The 25318-nt window shown below is 32.7% G+C and overlaps 1 protein-coding gene across 1 annotated transcript; it reads right to left on the bottom strand.

The window, feature by feature from the left end:
- Positions 1 to 22: 22 nt before the first annotated feature.
- LOC102804410 (proteolipid protein DM beta-like) lies at positions 23 to 23880 on the bottom strand. Its single transcript, XM_085497912.1, has 7 exons — positions 23685 to 23880; positions 12846 to 13035; positions 9195 to 9354; positions 7835 to 7982; positions 7211 to 7296; positions 6340 to 6405; positions 23 to 5486 (listed from the first exon to the last, which is right to left on the bottom strand). Exons 1-7 carry the CDS (start codon positions 23686 to 23688, stop codon positions 5325 to 5327), a joined length of 816 nt encoding a protein of 271 aa, XP_085354038.1. The 5' UTR covers positions 23689 to 23880; the 3' UTR covers positions 23 to 5324.
- Positions 23881 to 25318: the final 1438 nt, after the last annotated feature.

Genomic DNA, 25318 nt, shown 5'->3' with positions numbered 1-25318 from the left:
ATCAAATACAAAATAATACAAGTTAAGGTACAAAATCATGGTTTTATTTTTAATATTATTTTTTACAAATGTGCGACAACCACAAATTTAATTACAAACTCACTCACAGGGAAAAAAGTAAAAATACAAAATAAAATTATGTTTATCATGTAATACTGAAAATGTATATTTATATTAGTCTTGTTAATCGCAATGTACCGGTATATCATCGCTACTTTTTAAAAAAAATATATATAATAATTATTTGCTGACATTCATTTCATGATTATTGCAAAGATGAAATGTAATAATATGAAAATAAATTATTGAGGATAGTGTTGAAACTACGGAAAAATGGCCATGGAGAAATCAGAAATTTCCATGACTCAGAAAATTTGGTCTGTATTGTAAATCACCACTATCAAAATTAGAGTTTTTGATGACATCATCGCTCTACATTATCTACACAGTAAACCTCTATTTGTGAGGAAATACTTTTCAACAAAAACACCAAATTTACCAAAATTTGTTTAATTCTAATGGTGGTAATTTATAACAATAATGAATCTTCACAGCATCATATTGGATGCAGAGAAGGTCTTCGCATCATACATTATCTTATCATAGAGCACTCTCCTCATCCAATATAGCGCTGTTCAGGATTTCACAATTCCATACAATTTCAAATCAGTCAATTTTGTGGAATAAAACTTAAAATGATACATAATCTCAAATTTCTCTTATATTCAATTAAATTTTAAAAACACTCATCACACATTTAAATTAGAAAAACATAATTATTCTGTTAATGATATTTCAAATATATACAGAAACATTCAAGAGAAGACAAGTGATATATACAAGACCATATTTGGATAGATTTGACCATATTTGGATAAATAAAGGAGTTAACAATTCAGTAGCAAATAATCAAACTGTCAAATGTACATGTGGTAAACATAATATAAGCATGATGTCTGATGATTTTAACTAAATTAAATTTGTATTGTAAATTCTACTGTTTTTCATAAAATATTCAAGGAGGTCAAAACATCACAGTCATCATTGTGTTCTGTATTGGTTCCATACTCCAATGAACACAGCCTGTGTACAAGACATTTTTAATGCAAAAATATGCGTAGTGCAACGTCTTTGACGATTTAATAGGTACAAGTTGTAGATAATGTTGATACATTTAAAAGGAACTGCCTTACTATCAAAAATCTGCTGAAAATACAAATCTATGGTTAGTGATTGACCATCAGAAACTCTTGGGAAGGCAACAGAAGCACAGTCATGAAAAAAATCTAGTTCCAAACTGAGTTAAGAAAATAAATTTCCTTTTTTTTCTACCATCACCCTTCCCGTAGTACCTGATGGTCTGAGAAATAGGAAAAAATAACCATAACTGAGAACATGCTGTTACACTTAATACACACCCTCCCCATGCACTTCCAGAAAGTACCTGGTTAATTACGACTGGACTTAACCGGGCAACACAACTGCAATGACAGCACTTAATTACTTTTCTAAATTATCTTTGTGAAAGATTTGCTACATTCTTAAAACAATGATGAACTACACAACCAAAAACAGTTGTTGCATTCATTCATTCATCATCTAGGTTAAGGTTATTTTAAACCACAAATGTACTTTGGCACTAGAGGGCGCTACTCACAGAAAAGTGTCCAATAATTCAGACATCTTATCCAATAGTCTTGATTTTTAGATTTTTTTTTAAAATAATTTAATATTGTAATATTGTTATAAAAAGTTATATAGATTATTCACACACACACATTCTGGAACTGGTAACATAAAAACTTGAATATCTGGTACATCAATGAAAATAATTTGACAAGACAATGCTTATTCAACACCAATTAACCCATCACCTGCTAAAGCTTCCACGGACATACCAAAATAAATGGAAAAAAGGGGTGTCAGCAGGTGATGTATTAATACGCTAAAAAATTCACAATGAAATAATTACACATTACAAAAGTGAAATCCAAATTATGATTAAATAATTAACTTAAGACAAATGCGTATTGATATTTTGAGGCAGTTTTTGAATTGACACCATTTATACACAGAATCTATGATTTATAACAGACCCCTCCCCAACCTCTATATTCATTTTGTAAAAAAAACTAACTTGGTTTAATTCCACTTCACACTAAACTAGAATACAATTGATGTTCTACTCGTGATACACCACTCCATTAATACCTAGCTACACTGCTAGTAATATCCCATTGAGATCTGCTATTGACCAGATATTTGATTGGTTGCATGAAAATGTCACCAGAGTAAACACAAGAGATCAGTGCTTCAAAATAGTTAATTCCCCCAGCATGCAGCATTTATATTGACCAATGAACAACAAGTATTTTGCATAAATACCCTGAGGGAAATGCTGTACTGATTCTAGGCTATCTTCGCTCTTTTTCCTTTGACCACTATTACTAAAAATTAAATTTTTAATAAGTAGATTGTTTTGAGAAATCTTTTCATCTCTAAACGAAGATGTAGCATGTTCAAATGGTTTAAAATTTCTGCTGAAGTCAGGAATTTGAGGCCAAAGGAGATTGTATAGCGGAGGGAGGTCATCAACTGCCAAAGCAGATTAAAGCGCGGTAATCGCAGATCAACGAGTACAAACTGAGACGTTTCTAAGCTTTAATTAGGCAATTTTCATATGATTGGAAGGTATCGAAGGAGGCACCGTCGGTAATCAGTGCAAGTCACGCCAAAGTCAAACCTCATACTTGTGATTTCCATTTGAAGAACGCATTGGATTGTGGGAAAATTAATGTTTATCAACACAAATGCGCGATGATTACCGCGCTTTAAACTTCACTCTTAATATCAATATACTGCAAAATACTTTATTTTTCTATTTTCGTTGAAAAGACTTCCTCAGTGTTTTGTATGGAGTTATTTTCCCTGATTATGATGAGTTGAACGTAAGAAATAAGAAAAAAGTGTATTCGCAGAATTTTTTTTTCAATGAATCATCGTTCAGCGAAAATAGAATAGTATTTTTACAGTATCACTTTTGATGTACAATGTACCTAACATATATCACATTACAGAAAATATAGTGTGTTCGTGGACGAAGAAAACAATGATGATGAAAACGAACTATGAACCATTTTCTTTCTAATATTAACAGAAATATCAATAAAAACTAAGATGCGAAGATGCAATTATAATTTGCTCAATTATGCAATACCACACGACAATGAGGTAGACTGAAATTTAGATAAGGCTATATGGCAATACCGGTATATAAGGTATATTCCTGACGACTAGAGACTTACAGCATAGCATATGGGTAATAATAAATCTGGTTAGCTTTTCAGAGCAAATACGAAATGTAATGCATATATTTCAGCAGTGGACAGGCAGCAAAGAGATAATACAGAGTTTTAATTTTTAAACAAACAGTAGAAATTTTTCTCACAAAAATGTTGGTGGAACATTATGCCATTTTTTTTCTTTGTTAAATTTAGACAAAACGAATAAATTTCCTGTTGCCTTGGCATAATGGCATTCGGAATGTTAAAAGCGCATAAACTGTATATTTATACATATAATACATGCATGGTTGGTTGGTCATTTTCCTAATTATAATCTAACTATTTTACCCAGGAAGGACAACACAATAATAAATATATAAATACATGTATTTGACCTGGAAAATTTATGATTGACCTAATTTATGATACCTCTCTCTACTTGACCTATTTTATAATACGCTGTAATAGCAACATTTTATTAATTATTGCTGATTTCCAAATCTGAATTACTGTAAACAGTTTAATTTCCACTGCTAAGAATTTCTGTAATTTGTCAATTTATTGGCATTGGTGAGGACGAGTTGCGTGAAAGTCTTTGTGAGTCTGGTGCCGCAGAGAAATTGTCACTGCTAACTAAATTTTTACTGACTTCCAAAATTATCGGTATGGAAAATTTGCCTTTCCACCACCAGTTCCCTCTTTTCGTCACAAATTCACAAAATAGTCCTGTTTATAGTCTGCACTTTCCTTCAAAAGATTGGAACAAAATAGCCAATTTAAAGAAAAAAAATTAAAATTGACTCAAATTTTGTCTGTTGGCTCCAAAATTCGCTTTCATGTCTAGAAATACTTAAGAATATAGGAAAAAAGTGCAGAAAAATTTCGCAGAGAAAGTCTGGTGGTGAAAAAGTTGAAGCAGTTTTACAATACTGAATTTTGTTCACACCAAGATATGAGGCACAATATGGTTGAAATTAACATAATCTTGATCTCCATGGAAATAGGATTAGAAACTTTAATATATAATGTTGTAATCTGTGTATTGCTTGGAAAACTTAATTATTAAAGCGGGAGGGTTGTCACCTGCGCACATGTGGGATTTGAGTCAACACACGCTAAAAATGCAAAGGCTCATGGGTAGACGCTTGTTTGTAAACAATGACACGCTATGGCCACCTGACGCATGTGTAGGTGGCGACACTCCCGCTGTAACTACTTTAACAGTTTTTAATATTTTTTTATTATTATATATATTAACGTACAACGTTCAACATTCTTATTGTTGATTTCTTTCCCAATTTTCATAAGCTCAGTGAAAACAACACATTTTATAAGTTAGATGTTTTATCCCCTAAAACTCCTTCAAATTTTCAATAATTTCCAATTATCTTTGTCAATATGTTAATTTTTTATAGAAAAAGGTTATGAGGAATCACTTAGAAAAACATGACAAAATTTGACAGGCGATCAAAGGGGATTAAATGAAAAATGCTGAACACATTGATATGATAATGATCAGCTGTATAATTTTAAGCTGATATTTGATTAGTTGTGGTTAATCATTAATAACACTCCACAAAAGCATAATCTCACACAATTTGCTGTAACAATTACTTTTGTTATTAAAAATAGAATTTTGTTTCAATTACTCACCATGACTGTATATGCACATTGTTCAGCTTTTATCAAAATTGTACACTTCAAACAGTACATTCAAATGCGATATGGCAGCAAGCAGTGACCTGGGTCAGCAAGCAGTGACCTGGGTCAGCAAGCAGTGACCTGGTTTTAGAGTACAAGGATAGATGTGGCTAGCACACTTTCTTGAAATTTTGCTAAGTTATTCTAAATGACAAAATAGCCATATCCATCAATATTTAACATTATTTGAAAGCTACAACTCTGGCATAAACTAAAAAAATAGATGTTATTAATCCCCCTGACAAGTGCAGACAATCAGCAATACATCATGTGAGATTTACCATAATTCAGATCGGGCATTCAGAAATAGTCGTCTGGTCGCCAGGAATAATCCATATCTCAGTAGGGGGGATACGCTGACACTATTCTCTCATTAGATCTGTAGTTAGCGATGTCGTTTAATTCTTGTTCCTCCATGTACTTCCTGTCTTCATAGTCGCTCTTCTTGAGTCCAGCTTTCACGTACGCATAATTAGCAGTCATACTCATAAGAAAGTGTACCTACAGGACAGAGGAACATTCAAACAGTGTCAGAGAGTATTACCGGTAACTTTTTTTGCATTTGCAGTTTCAGACACAAAGATAAATCAACAGCTGTTTTGTTTTATGTTCAATCATTGAAAATTTTCTATTTGAGGGCCTTGGTATACTGGTACATGTATTTAAAATCTTGTGTTATGTAATACATGTATGCATATTACAAGTTAAACCTCTATATAGAGAACACCTGTCTATAATGACCACTTCCAGGAAGTCCCAAGGCATAACATAATAGCAACCTGTATATAACGACTGCCTGACTTATGTGACCACCTTTGCAGGTTTGGCATAATTAACATTCTGTTTTAAAAAGAATTTTTTAATTTATTCAATTTAAACATGTTTTATTTTGATCACATTAAGTAAATGTGTTTTGTTGCAATATTACCATCTCATTATTTTCTGAACAAATATGTCAAATGTATAAGTAAATGTATCCATAAAAATAATCCAATCTTCATATTACGACCACTTGCCTATAAAGACCATTTTAATAAAGTCCTTTGAGTTGCCATTATATAAAGGCTTGGTCTTATAATAAATGGAACAATAGTGTTTACAAAATAAATGTTTGCCGATCAAATCTACATGGACATGTGTGACATTCAATAGTATATGGCTGTGTAAGCGAAGAGAAGAGCTGCAGCACATGAATAGATGCAAAAAGTTAAGCGAATGTATAAGCCTTGGTTTACAAAATTATAATTGCACCATGTAATTGCAGAGACTTGAAGTCATTACGAATGAGTCAAGATTCCAGTGACTTGACACCATGCAGCATATTACGATACAGATAACAAGTCTAACTACTCACCAGCCCAATAACTACAAGACAGCAGCCACCAAACAGTATACTCCACCACAGCACATTTTCATCTGCCTAGAAATGAAAAAACATTTATAGTTCTGTGTTATTTAAACATTTTCGACATGCTCGACTGTCATGGCCACATACACATTTTGTATGGATAAAAAATGAATGTGGGTATGTAGCTATGCATAGTATGGGACCCACATTGCAATAACTACAACCCATCAAAGCTAGTATACTTCTGATAACACTGAGAACATGGTTGATAAATCTTGAGCCCTTTCACTAATTACTGCATGCCATAAGATTACTTTGAATACTCTCGATTATTTTAATTTCATTAAAACTTAAACATTGCGAAATACATCAACACTGAAGGCACTGTTGCAATAGATGCACTATATATCATATTTGACAGATTTAGTGTCACAAAGAAAGAAATATTGCGTGCACTATCAACACTAAGGGCAATACCCCGGTATATCATATTTACAAAAAGAGAAATATTGCCTGCACTATCAACACTAAGGGCAATACCCCGGTATATCATATTTACAAAAAGAGAAATATTGCCTGCACTATCAACACTAAGGGCAATACCCCGGTATATCATATTTACAAAAAGAGAAATATTGCCTGCACTATCAACACTAAGGGCAATACCCCGGTATATCATATATACAAAAATAGAAATATTGCCTGCACTATCAAGACTGAGGGCGATACATCAATATAAGTCACAAGGGAAGAAACATTGCCCAAAATTAGAGATATGAACTTAACATCATTAAATTAATAAACCTGATCGAGGTCTACCCAGGTTACATGGTGGGTGATGATTAGAAAATAACAACTAAAAAAAAAAAAGACTTACTGCTACACAGAAATTTTTCATCTGATCATCAGCAGCAGTAATCACATCATCACACAAAGAATCTGTAAAATTTTCAACAGGATATCCTAGAAAACAACATAATTACATGTACGTTATAACCATGAATGAAGAAACAAATTTTCAGTGTGAGGAATGTTTGTGATTTGGATAAAAATGACATGAAAGTTACATGAATTTTCCCTGGTGAGAATTTTGCTGCTACAGAATATTACGACTTCCACAAACCATTGGTATACCTGAGATTAAAATCGTTTAAAGTAATACCCAAGTTTTATTTTGTGTAACATTCTCCCTGTTGTGACAATCATAATTTTAATTTTATCTGTGCCTTAAAGGGCGGCAGTCATCACACCGCGTCCTGTTCGATATGGAACTCATAGCGACGTATACAACGCGTGTAAAATACATTTATTTACATGAATTCGAACACGCGCTGCGCGACAACCACAGCGCTTTAATGGTAAGCATCAGAGAGATGCAGAATTCAACATCGGTGATAGCAGCAGGGATACAAATAAAATCACATTATGCCAACTTTTGATGATTGTTTGGGTTTGCCTATAGCAATGCACTTTAAATAAAGTAATAATTAAGAAGATTTACCATATAGAGTAAGATTTAAGTCAACTTTGTAACTTTCATCAAAGCAATAAATGCTGTTGAGTACTGACAGCAGCTCCATAAGTGGAATAAGCGTTAATGCAGCAAACAACAACCACCCGAGAAATAGTACATACGTGAAACCAATAAACTGAAAGAGTACAAACAAGAAAGACATGTTGATGGTTTGGCATTATGGTTATTAGAGATACTGAATGTGTATCATTTGTTACAAAGAGATTCGTGAATTATGGTTAGTGGTATTGTCAGTATCCTGCATGATTTAAGTTATGGGCTTAGATTCCTGTAGGTTTTTTGTAATGTAGTCGAGACCGCTACTTTAACCATACAGTGTGATATTAGGCCTTGTTTTGCAAACCCGCCGAATGAACAGGAGCCGAAAATGAAATAAAAATAAAACATTTTTTCAGCGTAATTTCTCGTGCCCACCGACTTGTAAGCGCAAAAAAATTGCTAAAAAAATATTATTTTTATCTTCATTATTTACCGACCGCCGCATAACAAATCCAAGTTTCATTTTCCCGGGAGTATCATGATCAAAGTACCGAACTCTTGCGCAGCTGAGAAACAAGGTTATACATGGAATAAAATTGTATTTCATTTCTTCTCTCCAATTAATGATCTCACTCATAATTCTTTGAGAATCACACAAATCTAATGGGAAAAAAAGAATTAATTTTATTTTATTTTCCCGCTCTCCTCAAAAAAATTGCCCTATAAAAACCTGAGAAACAAGGAATAAAAAAAGTCTGACCTTACCAACTAAATTTATATAGGTTGGGGTTCAGTTGTGTGCATGACTAACAGTAGGTGTATTTCCAGTGTACATGTGTCAATATCTAAAACTGATAGTCACAAAAGTTGTTGCCAAGGAGACGGTACTGAGATCAAGAGCAAAATAGCGAATGGAATGAATTTTTTTATTTAATAAGGCCTATGCTTCCCTGTAGATAGATTTTACTAAGGTGTGAGGATGAAGTGCCGATATACAAGTTTATGTGAGATAGAGTATTACTGTTCAGGGTTGCAAGCCTTGACTCTACCGAAAATCAACCATTGAAATACAGTGTGAGCTGAACAACACCAGGGAGAAGAAACTTGCTACAGGAAGTGTCAACACTTTCATTTAAATTAAATATTTATTAATATTGATTTCATTTCACAAAAGATAACTCATGAAATTGTGCATTTGATGATTCTATGTCTAATTATACACAGGACAAAATATCTTGTGAACACTGATATATGGAGCTCATTTGCATAATTATCCCACAATGCACCACATGATGATCACATGATCACAATTCACCAATTATATTAGATCAGACAATACAATACTCACAATAGAATTACAGATGTAACCACCGCATGATGTCTTTTCTCCACCATAAACTTGAACTTTAGCTTTGTGTGTTGACAGAAAACTTAAAACAAGCAGTGCAATTGCCCAGACAGCCATAACAGGTGTTACTATATAAATGGAGAGCTCTAACGCAGATTTACTGTGGGAGAAGGGGGAAAAAAATACTGTAAAATTACATATTTTCTACATATTAATTTGGTGAATTTGCATAATAACTATTATGATAATTTGTTCACATATTGTATCAAAAGAAGTTGATACAATATTTTAAGCATACCTACATGTATGTTGTTTTGGAGGTTTACAAAATATTCATTCATCAGTCTGAGAACTATCAGGAAGATTCCTCTCCCCCAAAATGAAAATTTTCTCCAAAGTTGGGAGAATTCATCAGATCAGGAAACAATTAGTATCAGGAGACAATTACTTGATTTACATTATTATGTTCTGCCTATATGTTTAAACATTTTCTTATATACTACAGAAAAAGTGCCATTGCTCAAAACGTCTAGCTGGTTTGAATAGTTACTTAGAAAAGCCAAACAGCAAACTATATGTTCATTTTCCCAAAGTTAAACAAGCAGCCTGTCGGCTGAGATAGCTCCGCTGTTAGCAATGCACATGGCAATTAAAGAACAGAAGATATCATTAGAAAATGAACAAATCTGAGAGAGGTCCACATGTAGTACCTATATGTATAATATATCAAAGCAATTGGACTTGCGGTTTTCAACAAGAAGTCGAAAGTATCACTTTTTACCAAAAATTACAAAAATATTCATCAAAATTAGAGAATAAAAGATATCATTACAAAATGAACAAATCTGAGAGAGGTCGACATGTAGTACCTATATATGTAATATCAAAGCAATTGGACTTGCGGTTTTCAACAAGAAGTCGAAAATATCACTTTTTACCAAAAATGACAAAAATATTCACCAAAATTAGAGAATTAAAGATATCATTACAAAATGAACAAATCTGAGAGAGGTCCACATGTAGTACCTATATATGTAATATCAAAGCAATTGGACTTGCGGTTTTCAACAAGAAGTCGAAAATATCACTTTTTACCAAAAATTACAAAAATATTCACCAAAATTAGAGAATTGAAGATATCATTACAAAATGAATAAATCTGAGAGAGGTCCACATGTAGTACCTATATATGTAATATCAAAGCAATTGGACTTGCGGTTTTCAACAAGAAGTCGAAAATATCACTTTTTACCAAAAATGACAAAAATATTCACCAAAATTAGAGAATTAAAGATATCATTACAAAATGAACAAATCTGAGAGAGGTCCACATGTAGTACCTATATATGTAATATCAAAGCAATTGCACTTGCGGTTTTCAACAAGAAGTCGAAAATATCACTTTTTACCAAAAATTACAAAAATATTCACCGAAATTAGAGAATTAAAGATATCATTACAAAATGAATAAATCTGAGAGAGGTCCACATGTAGTACCTATATATGTAATATCAAAGCAATTGGACTTGCGGTTTTCAACAAGAAGTCGAAAATATCACTTTTTACCAAAAATTACAAAAATATTCACCAAAATTAGAGAATTGAAGATATCATTACAAAATGAACAAATCTGAGAGAGGTCCACATGTAGTACCTATATATGTAATATCAAAGCAATTGGACTTGCGGTTTTCAACAAGAAGTCGAAAATATCACTTTTTACCAAAAATGACAAAAATATTCACCAAAATTAGAGAATTAAAGATATCATTACAAAATGAACAAATCTGAGAGAGGTCCACATGTAGTACCTATATATGTAATATCAAAGCAATTGCACTTGCGGTTTTCAACAAGAAGTCGAAAATATCACTTTTTACGAAAAATTACAAAAATATTCACCAAAATTAGAGAATTAAAGATATCATTACAAAATGAACAAATCTGAGAGAGGTCCACATGTAGTACCTATATATGTAATATCAAAGCAATTGGACTTGCGGTTTTCAACAAGAAGTCGAAAATATCACTTTTTACCAAAAATTACAAAAATATTCACCAAAATTAGAGAATTGAAGATATCATTACAAAATGAACAAATCTGAGAGAGGTCGACATGTAGTACCTATATATGTAATATCAAAGCAATTGGACTTGCGGTTTTCAACAAGAAGTCGAAAATATCACTTTTTACCAAAAATGACAAAAATATTCACCAAAATTAGAGAATTAAAGATATCATTACAAAATGAACAAATCTGAGAGAGGTCCACATGTAGTACCTATATATGTAATATCAAAGCAATTGCACTTGCGGTTTTCAACAAGAAGTCGAAAATATCACTTTTTACCAAAAATTACAAAAATATTCACCAAAATTAGAGAATTGAAGATATCATTACAAAATGAACAAATCTGAGAGAGGTCGACATGTAGTACCTATATATGTAATATCAAAGCAATTGGACTTGCGGTTTTCAACAAGAAGTCGAAAATATCACTTTTTACCAAAAATGACAAAAATATTCACCAAAATTAGAGAATTAAAGATATCATTACAAAATGAACAAATCTGAGAGAGGTCCACATGTAGTACCTATATATGTAATATCAAAGCAATTGCACTTGCGGTTTTCAACAAGAAGTCGAAAATATCACTTTTTACCAAAAATTACAAAAATATTCACCAAAATTAGAGAATTGAAGATATCATTACAAAATGAACAAATCTGAGAGAGGTCCACATGTAGTACCTATATATGTAATATCAAAGCAATTGGACTTGTGGTTTTCAACAAGAAGTCGAAAATATCACTTTTTACCAAAAATGACAAAAATATTCACCAAAATTAGAGAATTAAAGATATCATTACAAAATGAACAAATCTGAGAGAGGTACACATGTAGTACCTATATATGTAATATCAAAGCAATTGCACTTGCGGTTTTCAACAAGAAGTCGAAAATATCACTTTTTACTAAAAATGACAAAAATGTTCACCAAAATTAGAGAATTGAAGATATCATCATGAAATGAACAAATCTGAAAGAGGTCTACCCAAGGTACATATACACCAAGTATCAAAGCATTCAGGCTTGTAGTTTTCAAGAAGAAGTCGAAAAAGTAAAACATTGACACGGACGACGACGACGGACGACGAACAATCACTCATATGATAAGCTCCGCTCGACAAAGTCGACAGCGGAGCTAAAAATAAATGTATCTTTATTTTTTCCATACAGGGGAAAACTTGGTCTCCTGATTGGAAGATATCCTCCTGAGATATTTCACCTAATTTGTTCATACTTAGAATTTTTTTTAAGGACATTTGTCAAAACTAAATCACTGTAATAGATAATAATCTCCATTTTGAGGAAAAGTGCTTTTCTACATGTAAGAAATATAAACAATACACTATAATACATCCTGGTATTTGATCTCTGGTAGAGAAAACTAATACTTAATTTGAACTTGGAATTTATTTTCACTGAAGAAATGATTCAGCGAAAATAAAATACCTTTTTTCTCATATTTTACATTCATTAAAAATCAGTGAAAACAAACTCTATACAAAACACCCAAAAAGCCTTTGGAGCAAAAATAAATTACAGATAAAGTGAAAGTATTTCACAGTACAGAAGTTTACTTACAACTGTTCAAATTCAGATTCATATGTATCCTCAGCTTCTCCACAACATACGAATGTGTCGGTGAACATGTCACATGTCTTATCCAATGCCACCAATCCACATCCGCAATACAAACCCAGTCCCACTGCCAAAACTATTGTAGCAATTAAAGATGAAAACGGCGTTAACGCCAGACAATCAAAACACCCTGCTGGTGAAAAGAAAAACATTTCTTGGTTAGAAACGCGTGATCTGTCATGTGATATGCACACCACCTCCCAGTAATAAGCTTCCACAATTTCAAGCAAGAACATTTCTCTTTTTCAACACAAGGGGCATGCACAAACTTCTAGGTGGCGCTGTCTACAAATTTTCTGAAAGGTGACTGACTGCACAATCAACAACAGCATGAGTCACTTTCTATCCATAACTTTAATGCAGATAATTCATACAAGGAAAATTGCTATAAATTTGAAAATCATATGAAAATTATTTGAATCTTTCTTCCTTTTTTTTCTTCAAAAAGTGGTTAAAACACATATATATGGTAGACAATATTAAATAATCATTGTCAAAGTAACTATTCAAACCAGCTAGACATTTTGAGCAATGGCTCTTTTTCAGCAGTATATCAGACAAGCAACCTGTCGGCTGAGATAGCTCCGCTGTTAGCAAAATGAACGATATGTATAGTATAGTATCAAAGCAATCAGACTTGTTGTTTTCAACAAGAATTCAAAAATTTCAATTTTCACCGAAAATTACAAAAATATTCATCAAAATAAGATAATTAAAAATATCATCACAAAATGTACAAATCTGAGAGAGGTCCACATGTTGTAACTGTATATGTAATATCAAAGTAATCTGACTTGTGGTTTTTAACAAGAAGTCGAAATTATCACTTTTTACCAAAAATGACAAAAATATTCACCAAAATTAGAGAATTAAAGATATCATCACAAAATAAAAAAATCTGAGAGAGGTCCACATGTAGTACCTAAATATGTAATATCAAAGTAATCGGACTTGCAGTTTTTAACAAGAAGTCAAAAATATCGCTTTTTACCAAAAATTACAAAAATATTCATCAAAATTAGAGAATTAAAGATATCATCACAAAATAAAAAAATCTGAGAGAGGTCCACCCAAGGTACCTACATACCAAGTATCAAAGCATTTGGGTTAGCAGTTTTACAGAAGAAGTCAAAAATAGGATTTTTGACCAAAAATGACAAAAATATTGGCTATAAATGAGATAATTGAACATATCCACACGAAATGAACAAATCTGATAGAGAACCACCCAAGGTACCTTCCTAGAAAGGTTCACAGCTATACAGTTTGTGGTTTTTAAGAAGAAGTCGAAAATGTAAAGTCGGCGACGGTGACGACGACAGACAATCAGTAATACTATAAGCTTCGCTCGACTTCGTCGACAGCGGAGCTAAAAAGAAACTACAGTTTGTATACAACATCCAATAGTATATAGCTGTGAATGAACAATATAATTATAAACCATTGTTTAAGTTTTTGTTTATAAATTATTAATGCTGGACTTTACCATCGATACAAGCTTCCTGAGTATTTATAAATTTTATTCACTCAAAAAAATGAACTAATTTTTTTCATTTTGTCACTTTTTTTAAAATGCCTTATTTATAACATTAATATATTAACATTTTCAAACTCAGGAAACTACTAATTTGAGAACAAAAGTGAGACTTGTCAAATTTATTTCAACAAGAGAAAAAAAAATCATACTTCAAAGTATGGAAATATTAATACAAGGTATTGCTGAAATATGAAAACAACACATAAATAACTTAGTTATAAATAACTAATTATTAAAAGTTTCATATCTGTATTTACTTTGCACTAAAGATTGACACACCCATTTAGTCAATACCATATAAACAGGAATTTGAACCCAGCTCATACGTTACTCTCAAACGTAAGTCAACAAACAAAGTCACACATAGATATAGAATGATCCAGGACTTGGACCAAACATTAAACTAAGCTTTCTATAAGATCTCCTAATGAAAATCTAGGCTGATTGCCTTGGGGTAGATATATAGTGTGACTAGTCAAGATTTGGACAATTGCATTTCAATGAGTGACAAAGAGTCAGCTGATCTTTCCTGAATGAAAACCCAGACTGTACAGTGTTTATCAAAGCTACCATGCTGTAGACACAAATACAAGTATAGCTGTGGTTTCGCAAGGTTTTGGGTTCTAGGCTTCATACATGACAACGTCGGTTAGGGTCAGGCATGCAGGTACATCAATGTGGTCATAGACACTGACAGATGAAGCCTAGAACCTACATGTATCCGAACAGAAAATCTTGCCTAATACAAATACAAGTGAATATGGAGGCACCATTCTGTTCACTGAAATACTTAGTATTGAAATACTTAGTAGTATTTCAGTATTACTTATTTATTACCGGTACAAGTAATTGCTCCAATGTGTCTGAGAAATATTGACTAGCACGTGTAACCGGTTACTCATTAAATCTTGAAGTCTGTGTATAATAACAGGCAAATGATTCATATAACAGATATCACAAGGTTATAGCTAAACGATTGTATTGGCCAATCAATACATAACTGAGATCGATGCTATCTTGTACTGTATTTGTGTCATAACTTTGTTATTGCATATTTTCCTGCTCGTAGACATAATTTAGTGAGATAAAACAGCAAAAAATGCCAATAAAAATCTTTTTATGATGTATACATGTATGTCTATGTGACATCACATGCTATAAGGACCACATCTGATGTAAACAATTTCTGAAGCAGTTTGATATGCCACATACCGGTAACACAACACACTCCAAAATAGAATAATGACCATAAAACACACTTGAAAGCATGCATAACACTTTTGAACATGTTCGCACCAGGTTTTTGCTGCCAGATGACGTAGAATAATGCATTTTATTTAATGAACGTATACGATTGTACTTAATTTTTCTATATGATGTGTGTTACCGGTAGAGTAATTAGATTTCTTGATTGAACCATGAAATTGTGAAGCCATGAAAGCGTGAAAACACTGTGGAAAAAAAATAACATAAGATGTACAATCGCCATTATGTTACCGTATAGCTATTAAAACTAATGTAAAACCATTAATTTTCACTGGCATTAAATTTCGCTATTTTGATGTTTTGAGCAATTTCGCTGGGTTAAAGTTCATGAACTCGACAGGGAAAAAATAAGTTCAATTGTATGTTTATGTGAGTTTTAATTTAGAGAATTTTAATTAATTACCAAAAATTACAAAATTAAAATTAATGTGTTTTCCTTGCTTCACTTATATTTATTAGTGTATACAATCATGAATATAATAACAACTTTAACTGTCCCAAATTTGAAATAATCACCAAAGTGAAACTTTTTTTCCCGTTATAAAAATGTGATTCTATCTAATTACAAGTAAAAATTCTTGGAAAAACATGAATGATTTTCAATTTATTTCTGTGAGATAATGCATAAACAACATTCATTACCATAAAACACTTGTTTCTTTGTTATAACTGGTAATTCAGAATAAGAAAAGCAAAAATGGCAAATAATTTGATTCTTTTGATTTAAATATGTATCACTCTTAAAATAAATAAATGGTAACATTACAAATAAGTTTTTAAAAAAGTTTCAAGAATTTACAAAATGACATGTCATGTTGCCATAGAGAAAGGTGCCAATGTGAAACCAAGCCTACTATGGTATATAAAACGCAGCAATGTTTAGTACACTAGAAAGTTGTGTTTTTTGAGCTTGCTGCCTGCAAGGTTTGCTACAGTATGTCTCACTGTTATCATACCTTACTTCAATATTACGCAGTTACCCACATTTTGGGTCTAAAACAACCAAAAGATAGAATTATAGTTGTAACACATAAAATAACATGCTGGTATGTCATTTATAGCAAGGTCTAATCTACCTCAACAAGTATGCATACTAGTAACAATTTACAAACAATAAAATAGTTGGCAAGGTTACATCCATAAATGCATGTACTTCAGGGAGTGTCATGGTGGACACTGCTTATATATACTCATGCCATTAATTAACATAATGGTTTTGGTGTGCACCTTTGGTAATATTTGTGGTTATGGCTAATTTACATAATCATTTGTCACTGTGCAAATTTGCAAATTCTTGAGTAGCAGTGTACAAATGTATGTGATGATGAAGGGTTGGGGCACATATACACAAAAACCTTGCGAGCCAAGACAGTGAACCAGAAGACAGAAAACTGTATAAGAGTCAAAACACAATGTATTTTTTCATCATTTCAGTTTAGCTGGTTATCGCAATTCACCTGCTGAAAGCCTCCATGGATGGCCAAAATGAAAGGGAGAAATGTTACTGAATCTTTTGAGTGCCAAGTCAATTTCATCACCATGTACAAAACAAAATTTTAACAGATTTTTTCCAAAATTTGAATCAAGGTCTGTAGCAAATAGTAAATTATATCCATCTGGTCCAGAATGATCCAAAAGATTATGACGAAATACGTTGTCCAACATTTTTGGCGGGAACAATAATGGCACTCAAGGGTGAATAATGGTTACTATTATGTCACACGTAACGCCATAAGTTCCTGTGAAGTTTTCCTGGGAGGGAAAGATGTATAAACAATAAGGTTATTACGTAAATAATCCTCGTAATAACCTCATATTCTAACTAACTGAATACTTAGGCATTTCAAACTATGATCAAATACAAGTTCATCAATCATAATCATTGTGAAACCTGAAAAATCCCACAATGTACTAAAATTTGGAATTGCAATATGGTCTTTAGAGCAATCGTTGGAAGCCTATAAAAGAATAACCATGACCTGAATGACCTCATTCTCAGGCTGTTCAAACCTGTACCTATTTGGAATGTTTTACAATGACAGTCAGGGTACGGTGCGCACACCAGCAAAATTTACAACCTAATGACAAGGACGAATAGTTTAGTTTTTTATTTTATCAGAAAAGGATATCGTTAACAACAACACATTCACATAATTTGTTTTTATCATGCAAGAATATATCAGCGACAAATCATATTTATACATTTTAGGTAACCCTATAACAAGGTTTGGAAGGCAAATGGTCCCCACATGATAAAAGCAAACTGTAATGTCAATGTTGAGGTAATGAGCGTATATATTGGAACAATATATTAGTTGAAACCTGCCATAATCATATGTCATAACATATACATATATAAACATATTTGAAATTAATGTCATCGGCAAGCCTAACATACACTTTAAATTGAGCTCAATTCAGCAATTACATCAACAGTTCTCAAGTAATTCATGTACAGTATGCCAGCAATTAAAATTAAAGTTTGACAAAGATTACAACTTTTTTTCCAATTAGGTCTTGGCATGTTCTTTGTTAATAACTTGACAATTTAAAAACATAATCAATATTATAATTTTTTAATATACAACTATAATATTGACGCATCAGAGACCTATATATATATGTGTTACTGTCACAATGTAGCAAAGTATGCCCTCTGGCACTATTATTGATATATACAATGCTGTTGGATTAAGGAATGTACATTGCAGTAAACAGGTGTTTTATTTAATATCCCCTCTGGGGGGGCTGTACAATGTACACGTTCAGGTTCAATAACTCTTGGAACATCTTCTACAAAACCAAACCACATTGCAAACATTCCTCAAAACCATTAATATGAGCCCTACCGGGTAATAATTGGGCTATCATGGAAATTTGGGTTGAATTGAAGCAGACAAATTCTGTTCACACGTCAATAAAGGGTTAATTTTTGAACAAAAGAGTAGGATACCGGTACAGTCAGTTAAACGTTATAGAGGTTAGACTTCAAAGGGCAGAAAAAGGGTTAAATTAGGTGGAGATAGGGTGAGGAAAAGAACAGTCTTGGGCGAGGTAGGCGGTGTTCAAAACTAAGGCAGACCCCTGGGCAAAAATGTTTCAGAATGTAATGGCCCAACTTGGCCTACTTTTCATCAGCGCGTTGGTTGTATAATAATAAATAATGTTTTATTTTGAGTACAATCTATTTATTCAAGCAGAGTCAACAAATTTTTCAACTTAGAGATCCTGTGGGCCATCAATTTGTTGATGTGTATGACAAACACTGAAGGTAGGATAGGGTTAGGGTAAAGTCGAGGTGGGTGCATTATGGAAAAGGGTCAAGTGACCAGTAATAGAGAATGTTAGAGTTGCATAAATATTAAAAGAAAACATCACAAAATAAGCTTTGAAAACTAATTAAAAACCAACTTTACAAACAAAAAATACCCATCAACAATAACAAATCCATCATAGAACAGCATTGTATGACCAAATTAAGAACAGGCAATCCTACTTTTCCAACCCTATTTTCCAATTAGAAATAGGGTGAAAATGCAGAAGTTTTACATCATGACTTTTGACACTTTAAATTCAAGCTTCCTGTGTATCACTAACTTGATGACCCAACACAATATCTATAACTCAAGCAGCTCACCTCTGATATACTAAATAAATATGTAAATTAGATTCCTACTGCGAGATTTGAATACATGTACTTACAAACACATTCATAACATTTCTATTTTAATTTAACAAATACTAATATCATTTCTTATGAATTTCTGTATTGAGGGTAAACTTGTTTACATTTTATGTAATTTTCACTGAATTTAATCATAATTTTGGACCAAACAAGCAAAATTACTTTACATGCATGTCAATTATATGATCATTTCCTTGTCATTATGGTCATATTGGTTGTCCATAAATAGGATTCAATTGATAAGGAAATGAAAGAAAAGAATATATTTGCACTTTGAGTTACGACTATCGGGTTATGTCAAGTACTTTAATTACTTCATTAAAAAGATAGTTTTGTTTTTCAGTTATGAAAATATATTTTATTATCTTCCTTTGAGCATGATCATTTTTTCACGGAGAAAATTTGCAACTTTTGCCTGTTTTTATGTATTTTTCTATTATTTTGTTGTCGATAATTTTGGACAAAATGAACAAAATTTCCAAGTCTTGATCCAAATTTTGAAAAAATTAGGAGAGTTTAAAATTTGTGAAAGACGACAAAAGTTGATTTTGGTACTCAAAAGGTTATGAACTGAACATGCATGCATTCAAATACTGTAAAATGACTAATTTTCACTGGCTTTAAATTTCACTGATTTACCATTTCAGGCATATTCAGTAGGTTTTAAATTCACGGTTTTATCATTTAGATAATGTGTTCTATGCTAAATTTGACATATACACTGGGTTTTAATTTAGCGCATTTTCCAGTCAGCGAAATAAGCAAAATTAAAACCTAGTGAATAATTACCGGGTAACCCCTTTACAGTATTGTTTTTCTGTTTCCTGGTGATCTTGACTGTAAAAAAAGGACAATCAACGGTCACAGTGTCATAGTAGCATTAAAACATAATGTGGGACTCTACATATGCGAAACAGTGTTTTTTGGGAATTCAATGCTTAATAATATACTATGGTATACCGGTACATATTTGATGATCGACAATTTTGATGTATGGGTATCGCCATATTCAACTCTCTCAACTCTGAAAGATAGGAATTTTGACATTAACTATTAAAAAAGGGGGAAATTCAAGTTCAAAATCAAATCTTTTTACTTTTGCAACAGGCATTTGGACCATGTCTTTCAAACATTACGCGAGATCACGCAGAGAACATAAAACACTTATTGGCAAATCAAAATACTAAGTTGGACCATCGCTGTCAAGTTGCACAACTAGTTTTGTCAACTTAAATATTCTCTGTATTTTCCATATATGCTAAGGCAATTTCATAAAATTTGGTGTTTAAAATAGGCGTCCATCTCAACTCCAAAACTTCCTACTACTACAACTACTAGTACAGCAGAATTTTAATATGGGTTGGTATTTAGTGTTTTTTTCTCAGAAACTTTAAGATCTTAACTTGTTGAAGGCAGGGAATTAATAACGAGGAATTAATATTCTAAAGAGGTAAATAAGTTGTAAAATCCAGTGGTTTAAGTGGTTTAAAGTAGATATACAGAGTGCAATTTTCCTAGAGGCCTTGGTAAACAGTACATGTTTTTGTTCTATATTTGTTTTGGCTCTGCCATATTTTCCAAGCAGGTATCAAATACGGTCTGACATGGAGTAGCCTTGTGGAATTCAGATGGTGTCAAATTACTGCTCAGATTTGAATGCTAAACTGAGTTTGTGTATGTATTTGTTGTTTTTTTAATTAATAATTTGTATTAGGTGACAGTTCCGGATATTAAATGTCACTGTTATTTTTCCAGACTTTTTGTGTGTGTGCAAATTACACGTATGAGTGCTCAGACATAAATGTAGTGTATTTTGTCATTTGTGTGCCCATCTTCTTATCATAATGGCATTATTAATGTCTTATGGCAATTTAATGTACTGTCCAAGTGTCAACCAACAAGCACATGTTTAATATTAAATCAATCAGTCAGTGAATTAATTCTGGCCAGTGGATATGGCCTTCTTATTGAATCAGGAGAAACACTCACCCATGGTAGCTAGCTAGATGTCAACACAGTGTCCAAATAAGGTAGAATTGAAATAAACACCATGCAGTTGTTACATGTTATTGATGAGTTAATTTGTTTAAAACTGGAGATAATATTGACATCGAATTATTATACACATGCAAATGAGAAGTTAAATTTATTTACTTCATCACAGAGTATATTTAAATTCAATTATCAAACAATACCTGTAGTACAAAAAATATATATCAATTTTGCCACCATAAGAGTAGTTTCAAAACAAGTAATAGTAATAGTCAGAGCAAATAGTCATCATTTGTGAACATGTCAGAAAGATAAACATCACAAAATCAGTATCTACCGGGTACTAAATTAGTGTATTATTGTACCATTTTTAATTTGTTGCCCTTATGAATTAGACACAATAACACGATCTTACAAAATGCTCGTCTCCCTGTTTGTCTATAGTGGCTAAGCAGGATGGTATTTTGCGAAGAAAAACAATGTGGCTACTGCTAAAACTATTTGAAGTACATTGTACATCCTCAATAGAATCATACATAAACTAGAAATCATATTGGTTGTATACTGGAATCATTGAAACATTATTTTGACCATAGAAACATCTGTGTAATTTATTTGGCGCATACATTACCAATAAAGCAAATATGATAACCTCTTTAAAAGTAGACCCTTTCTTCCACCCAAATCATGCATGCACATGTATACTAATGTTTTAATTTGTTGTTCTAGGTATAAAGCCTAGTCATAAATTGGGTGCTAATAAACTGCATTGTAGACATTTCTTTCAATGGATTAAACTCAGCATTAAATGCTATTGTAATTTTGTTACAAAAAAGGCATCAAATTTTTGCATTTCCAATGCCTCAGTGCTGTCAATGTGAAGGCTTAATGAGATTTTAATACAAATACCCAGGTCTATATATCTTCCTATTGTGTTTTGAACTTGTACATGTAGTATGTCCAAACACACCTGTTTCCCCAAATTGAAATCAACAATCTTGTTTTTTTCTACAAAATATTAACAGAGTACTTCTCTTGCGACTTGCCAGTATTCAATCAATTCATGTTGCTGACATTTGCGCCAAAGTGTTGATGGATGCATTTTTTTTTAACCCTTAGCTTAAATCTATGTCGACTTTAAGTTTTGCAGGGAGCCCAGGTTGAGACCGACCATTTGACTGTAAGATAAACTAGCCCTGTTTACACATGTTTTTCAGCAGTGAGTTAAAATTATTTCTGGGTGAGACCCTTTGTGTTTTTATGACACTATACAAGATTTATCACATGCAAATGTGTGAAACATTTGTTTGATGCGAACAAAGTATCAGCCTGGTTTGGAATGTGGACTTGTAACTTCTGAATTACAAATTTATATTGATGTGAAATAAACGTGTAAGTGACAACTCATTGTCTTATTGTACACGCAATTAAAACAACTTGACATAGTAGTGTATGTGTATCTCTGTAAAGTAACTACGGGTAATTCTAGTGTTTAAGCATGATCAGGAAAGCTTCCTGGATTGAGTTAATTATAGTCAGTATAAACTAACCACCTCATTGTTGGGCACATATTACTACACTGCCTCGCCCCGTCAGTGCCAACACCCAACGGCAGAATTTCAGTCAGTATCCCCCTCCCTCATCCCATTGAATGTCCTTCCTATATGTTGACATGATTCATGTTGTAACAGAGGTGACTAATGTGTAATTATGACGGGAATTTATAAGAGTTAAACTGCTTAAACAAGTGCGTGTCCATGAACCTCAAGACAAATCATGTAATGTGCTGGTCAATCACTATCAAGGTCAATCATAAAACAAATTTACACTTCGATAAGTGTTACTATTGTGAACAGCATTGGGTGGTTCCCCCTTTTTTGATGTAAATACATTCTTTTTAAAGAAATGTATCACATATTCTTCACATTACAAAATAGGAGTTAACTAATTTATATAGACTTTCAACACTATGCCATGTCGCCAATCCTCTGAATGATATATGGGAGAGGGCTGGTAACAGGGCGGATCATCTGGGAAGACCGGTACGAGTAAGGTACCCCCTCCTCCCTTCCAACAACACAACACGTTCAATATGACCAAAATTAACCACAACATGTGGTGATTGTAGTACAATCGTATAGTGTATACTAGTAGTACAAATGCGGCTCTAACAACACGGTAAATACAAATCAGCTGCGGGTGTTTTTTGGGGGAATGCACACGGAAATCTAACTCAAACACCTCGGAGCTATTTTCAATTTCAGGTAAAAAGAATGTAATCGCGATTTATTCGTTAACTTACCCATTCCGGTCGTTTTTTCCTCGTTGTAATGTCTCTAGTTAGCTAGTCCGTAATGCGACAGAGATAAGCTGTTGTCTTGTGAGTTTATTACAGGTGTCACCTTTGCAGTATACCACACCCCTATACTTGGTCGATACAAACTATCGCCCTACTAACGCTGTTGAAATCGCTGGTGTGTATCCAGGTTTTCACTTCCGGTTCAAATGTGAATTTCAACAGGTAGTCGCAGGGTGGCGCTGTGTTTAAATATTTCTTGACTTATGAAACAGAGGGCGTATGTTCTTAATCGTGATGAATTGTCTGAAAAGTTGGCGACAGATTGCGTACTTTTTATTTGCGTGATTCTGTTATTTTAATAATGCTACAGTATGTATAATCGATGTTGAGGCTCGTGTAAATTGTTGCGAGGTACAAATGATTTTTATATTTTATATTATATTTTATCGGTAATACGTGCTTTGCTGATGTCAAGTGGGTCTATGTCGTGTTATGCGAACCTTAGATCAGATAAATTTAAAGTGTTTTTTTTGTCTGGGTAACACTCATGCAATGATTTTCTTATAGTATGTTTGGGTATATTACAAGTGCTTATAATGGAAAGTCGTAGTAGAAACTGCATGATTTATACATGGTTAGCAATTGACGATAATATAATTTAGATTAAATTTTTGACTAAACACAAACAACATTGTCATAAACTTCTTACTATAACACTGGATATCATGGGTAGCTTTTTTACTGTGCGCCAAGTTTCGAATAAAATCAGTGCTTGTATGGTGCTGAGCGTTTTTTAGAATTTTTTGACTGAAAATGACAACACTATAAAAACATAATTGGTAACATTTATAATACTTGTAACTAAAATGTTTTTACATAAGAGTAGCCATCTATTCCATCTGGTTTGAAATGGTGACTGGTACATCTACAGTTAGTACTCAACTAGGTAAATTTTCCCAATATGTGTAGCTATGTAAACACTAACAATAGTACACATACATGACGTCATATTTGTATGCAATATTGATGACTTTAAACAAATATTATGGCTAAGTTTGTGAAACCTGATTGGAGTGAATGGCTTACTCAAAGAAGTCGTTGTATGTTCAAGTTCGACGCACGCGTTCATATGAAGGGGCTCAAGCAAACCTGTCTATGGAAGTTGATGATCTAATGGACAACAAACACTGAGAGAAACTCATCTTGAATTTCGGAAGAAGATTTATTTTTATTTTTTCTGAAGTAATGTTTTGTATTTTTCTTTTCGTTATTATCTGAGTAATGCCCATAATGTACGTCGATTTTAAACTGTAAAAAATGCTTTTTATTGTAAAGGAAAAAAAAGGTTCCTTGATAAAACTCACTAAATTTACAACGCCGCACTACGATAAGGATTTTCCGTTTTCAACACTGTGAGGTAAAATAATATATGTTAAAGCACCGTCCCTCAACGGTGTTGAGGGACGGTGGTTAAAGTTGTTGTTCAACAGCCAATGCGCTAGCAAGTTTGTAAATTCACTGCCCCAATACTTTTGAGACTTGCTGTAAGTTTATTTATTTTACTGATTGATTGATTAATTGATTGATTGATTGATTGATTGGTCGATATACTCTGTATTCATTATAGAAGGTGATTG

This window comes from Saccoglossus kowalevskii, chromosome 4 (genome assembly GCF_978046115.1).
Source record: "Saccoglossus kowalevskii chromosome 4, keSacKowa6.1, whole genome shotgun sequence".
Lineage (NCBI taxonomy): Eukaryota > Metazoa > Hemichordata > Enteropneusta > Harrimaniidae > Saccoglossus > Saccoglossus kowalevskii.
This window is presented reverse-complemented; position numbering and strand designations above follow the sequence as displayed.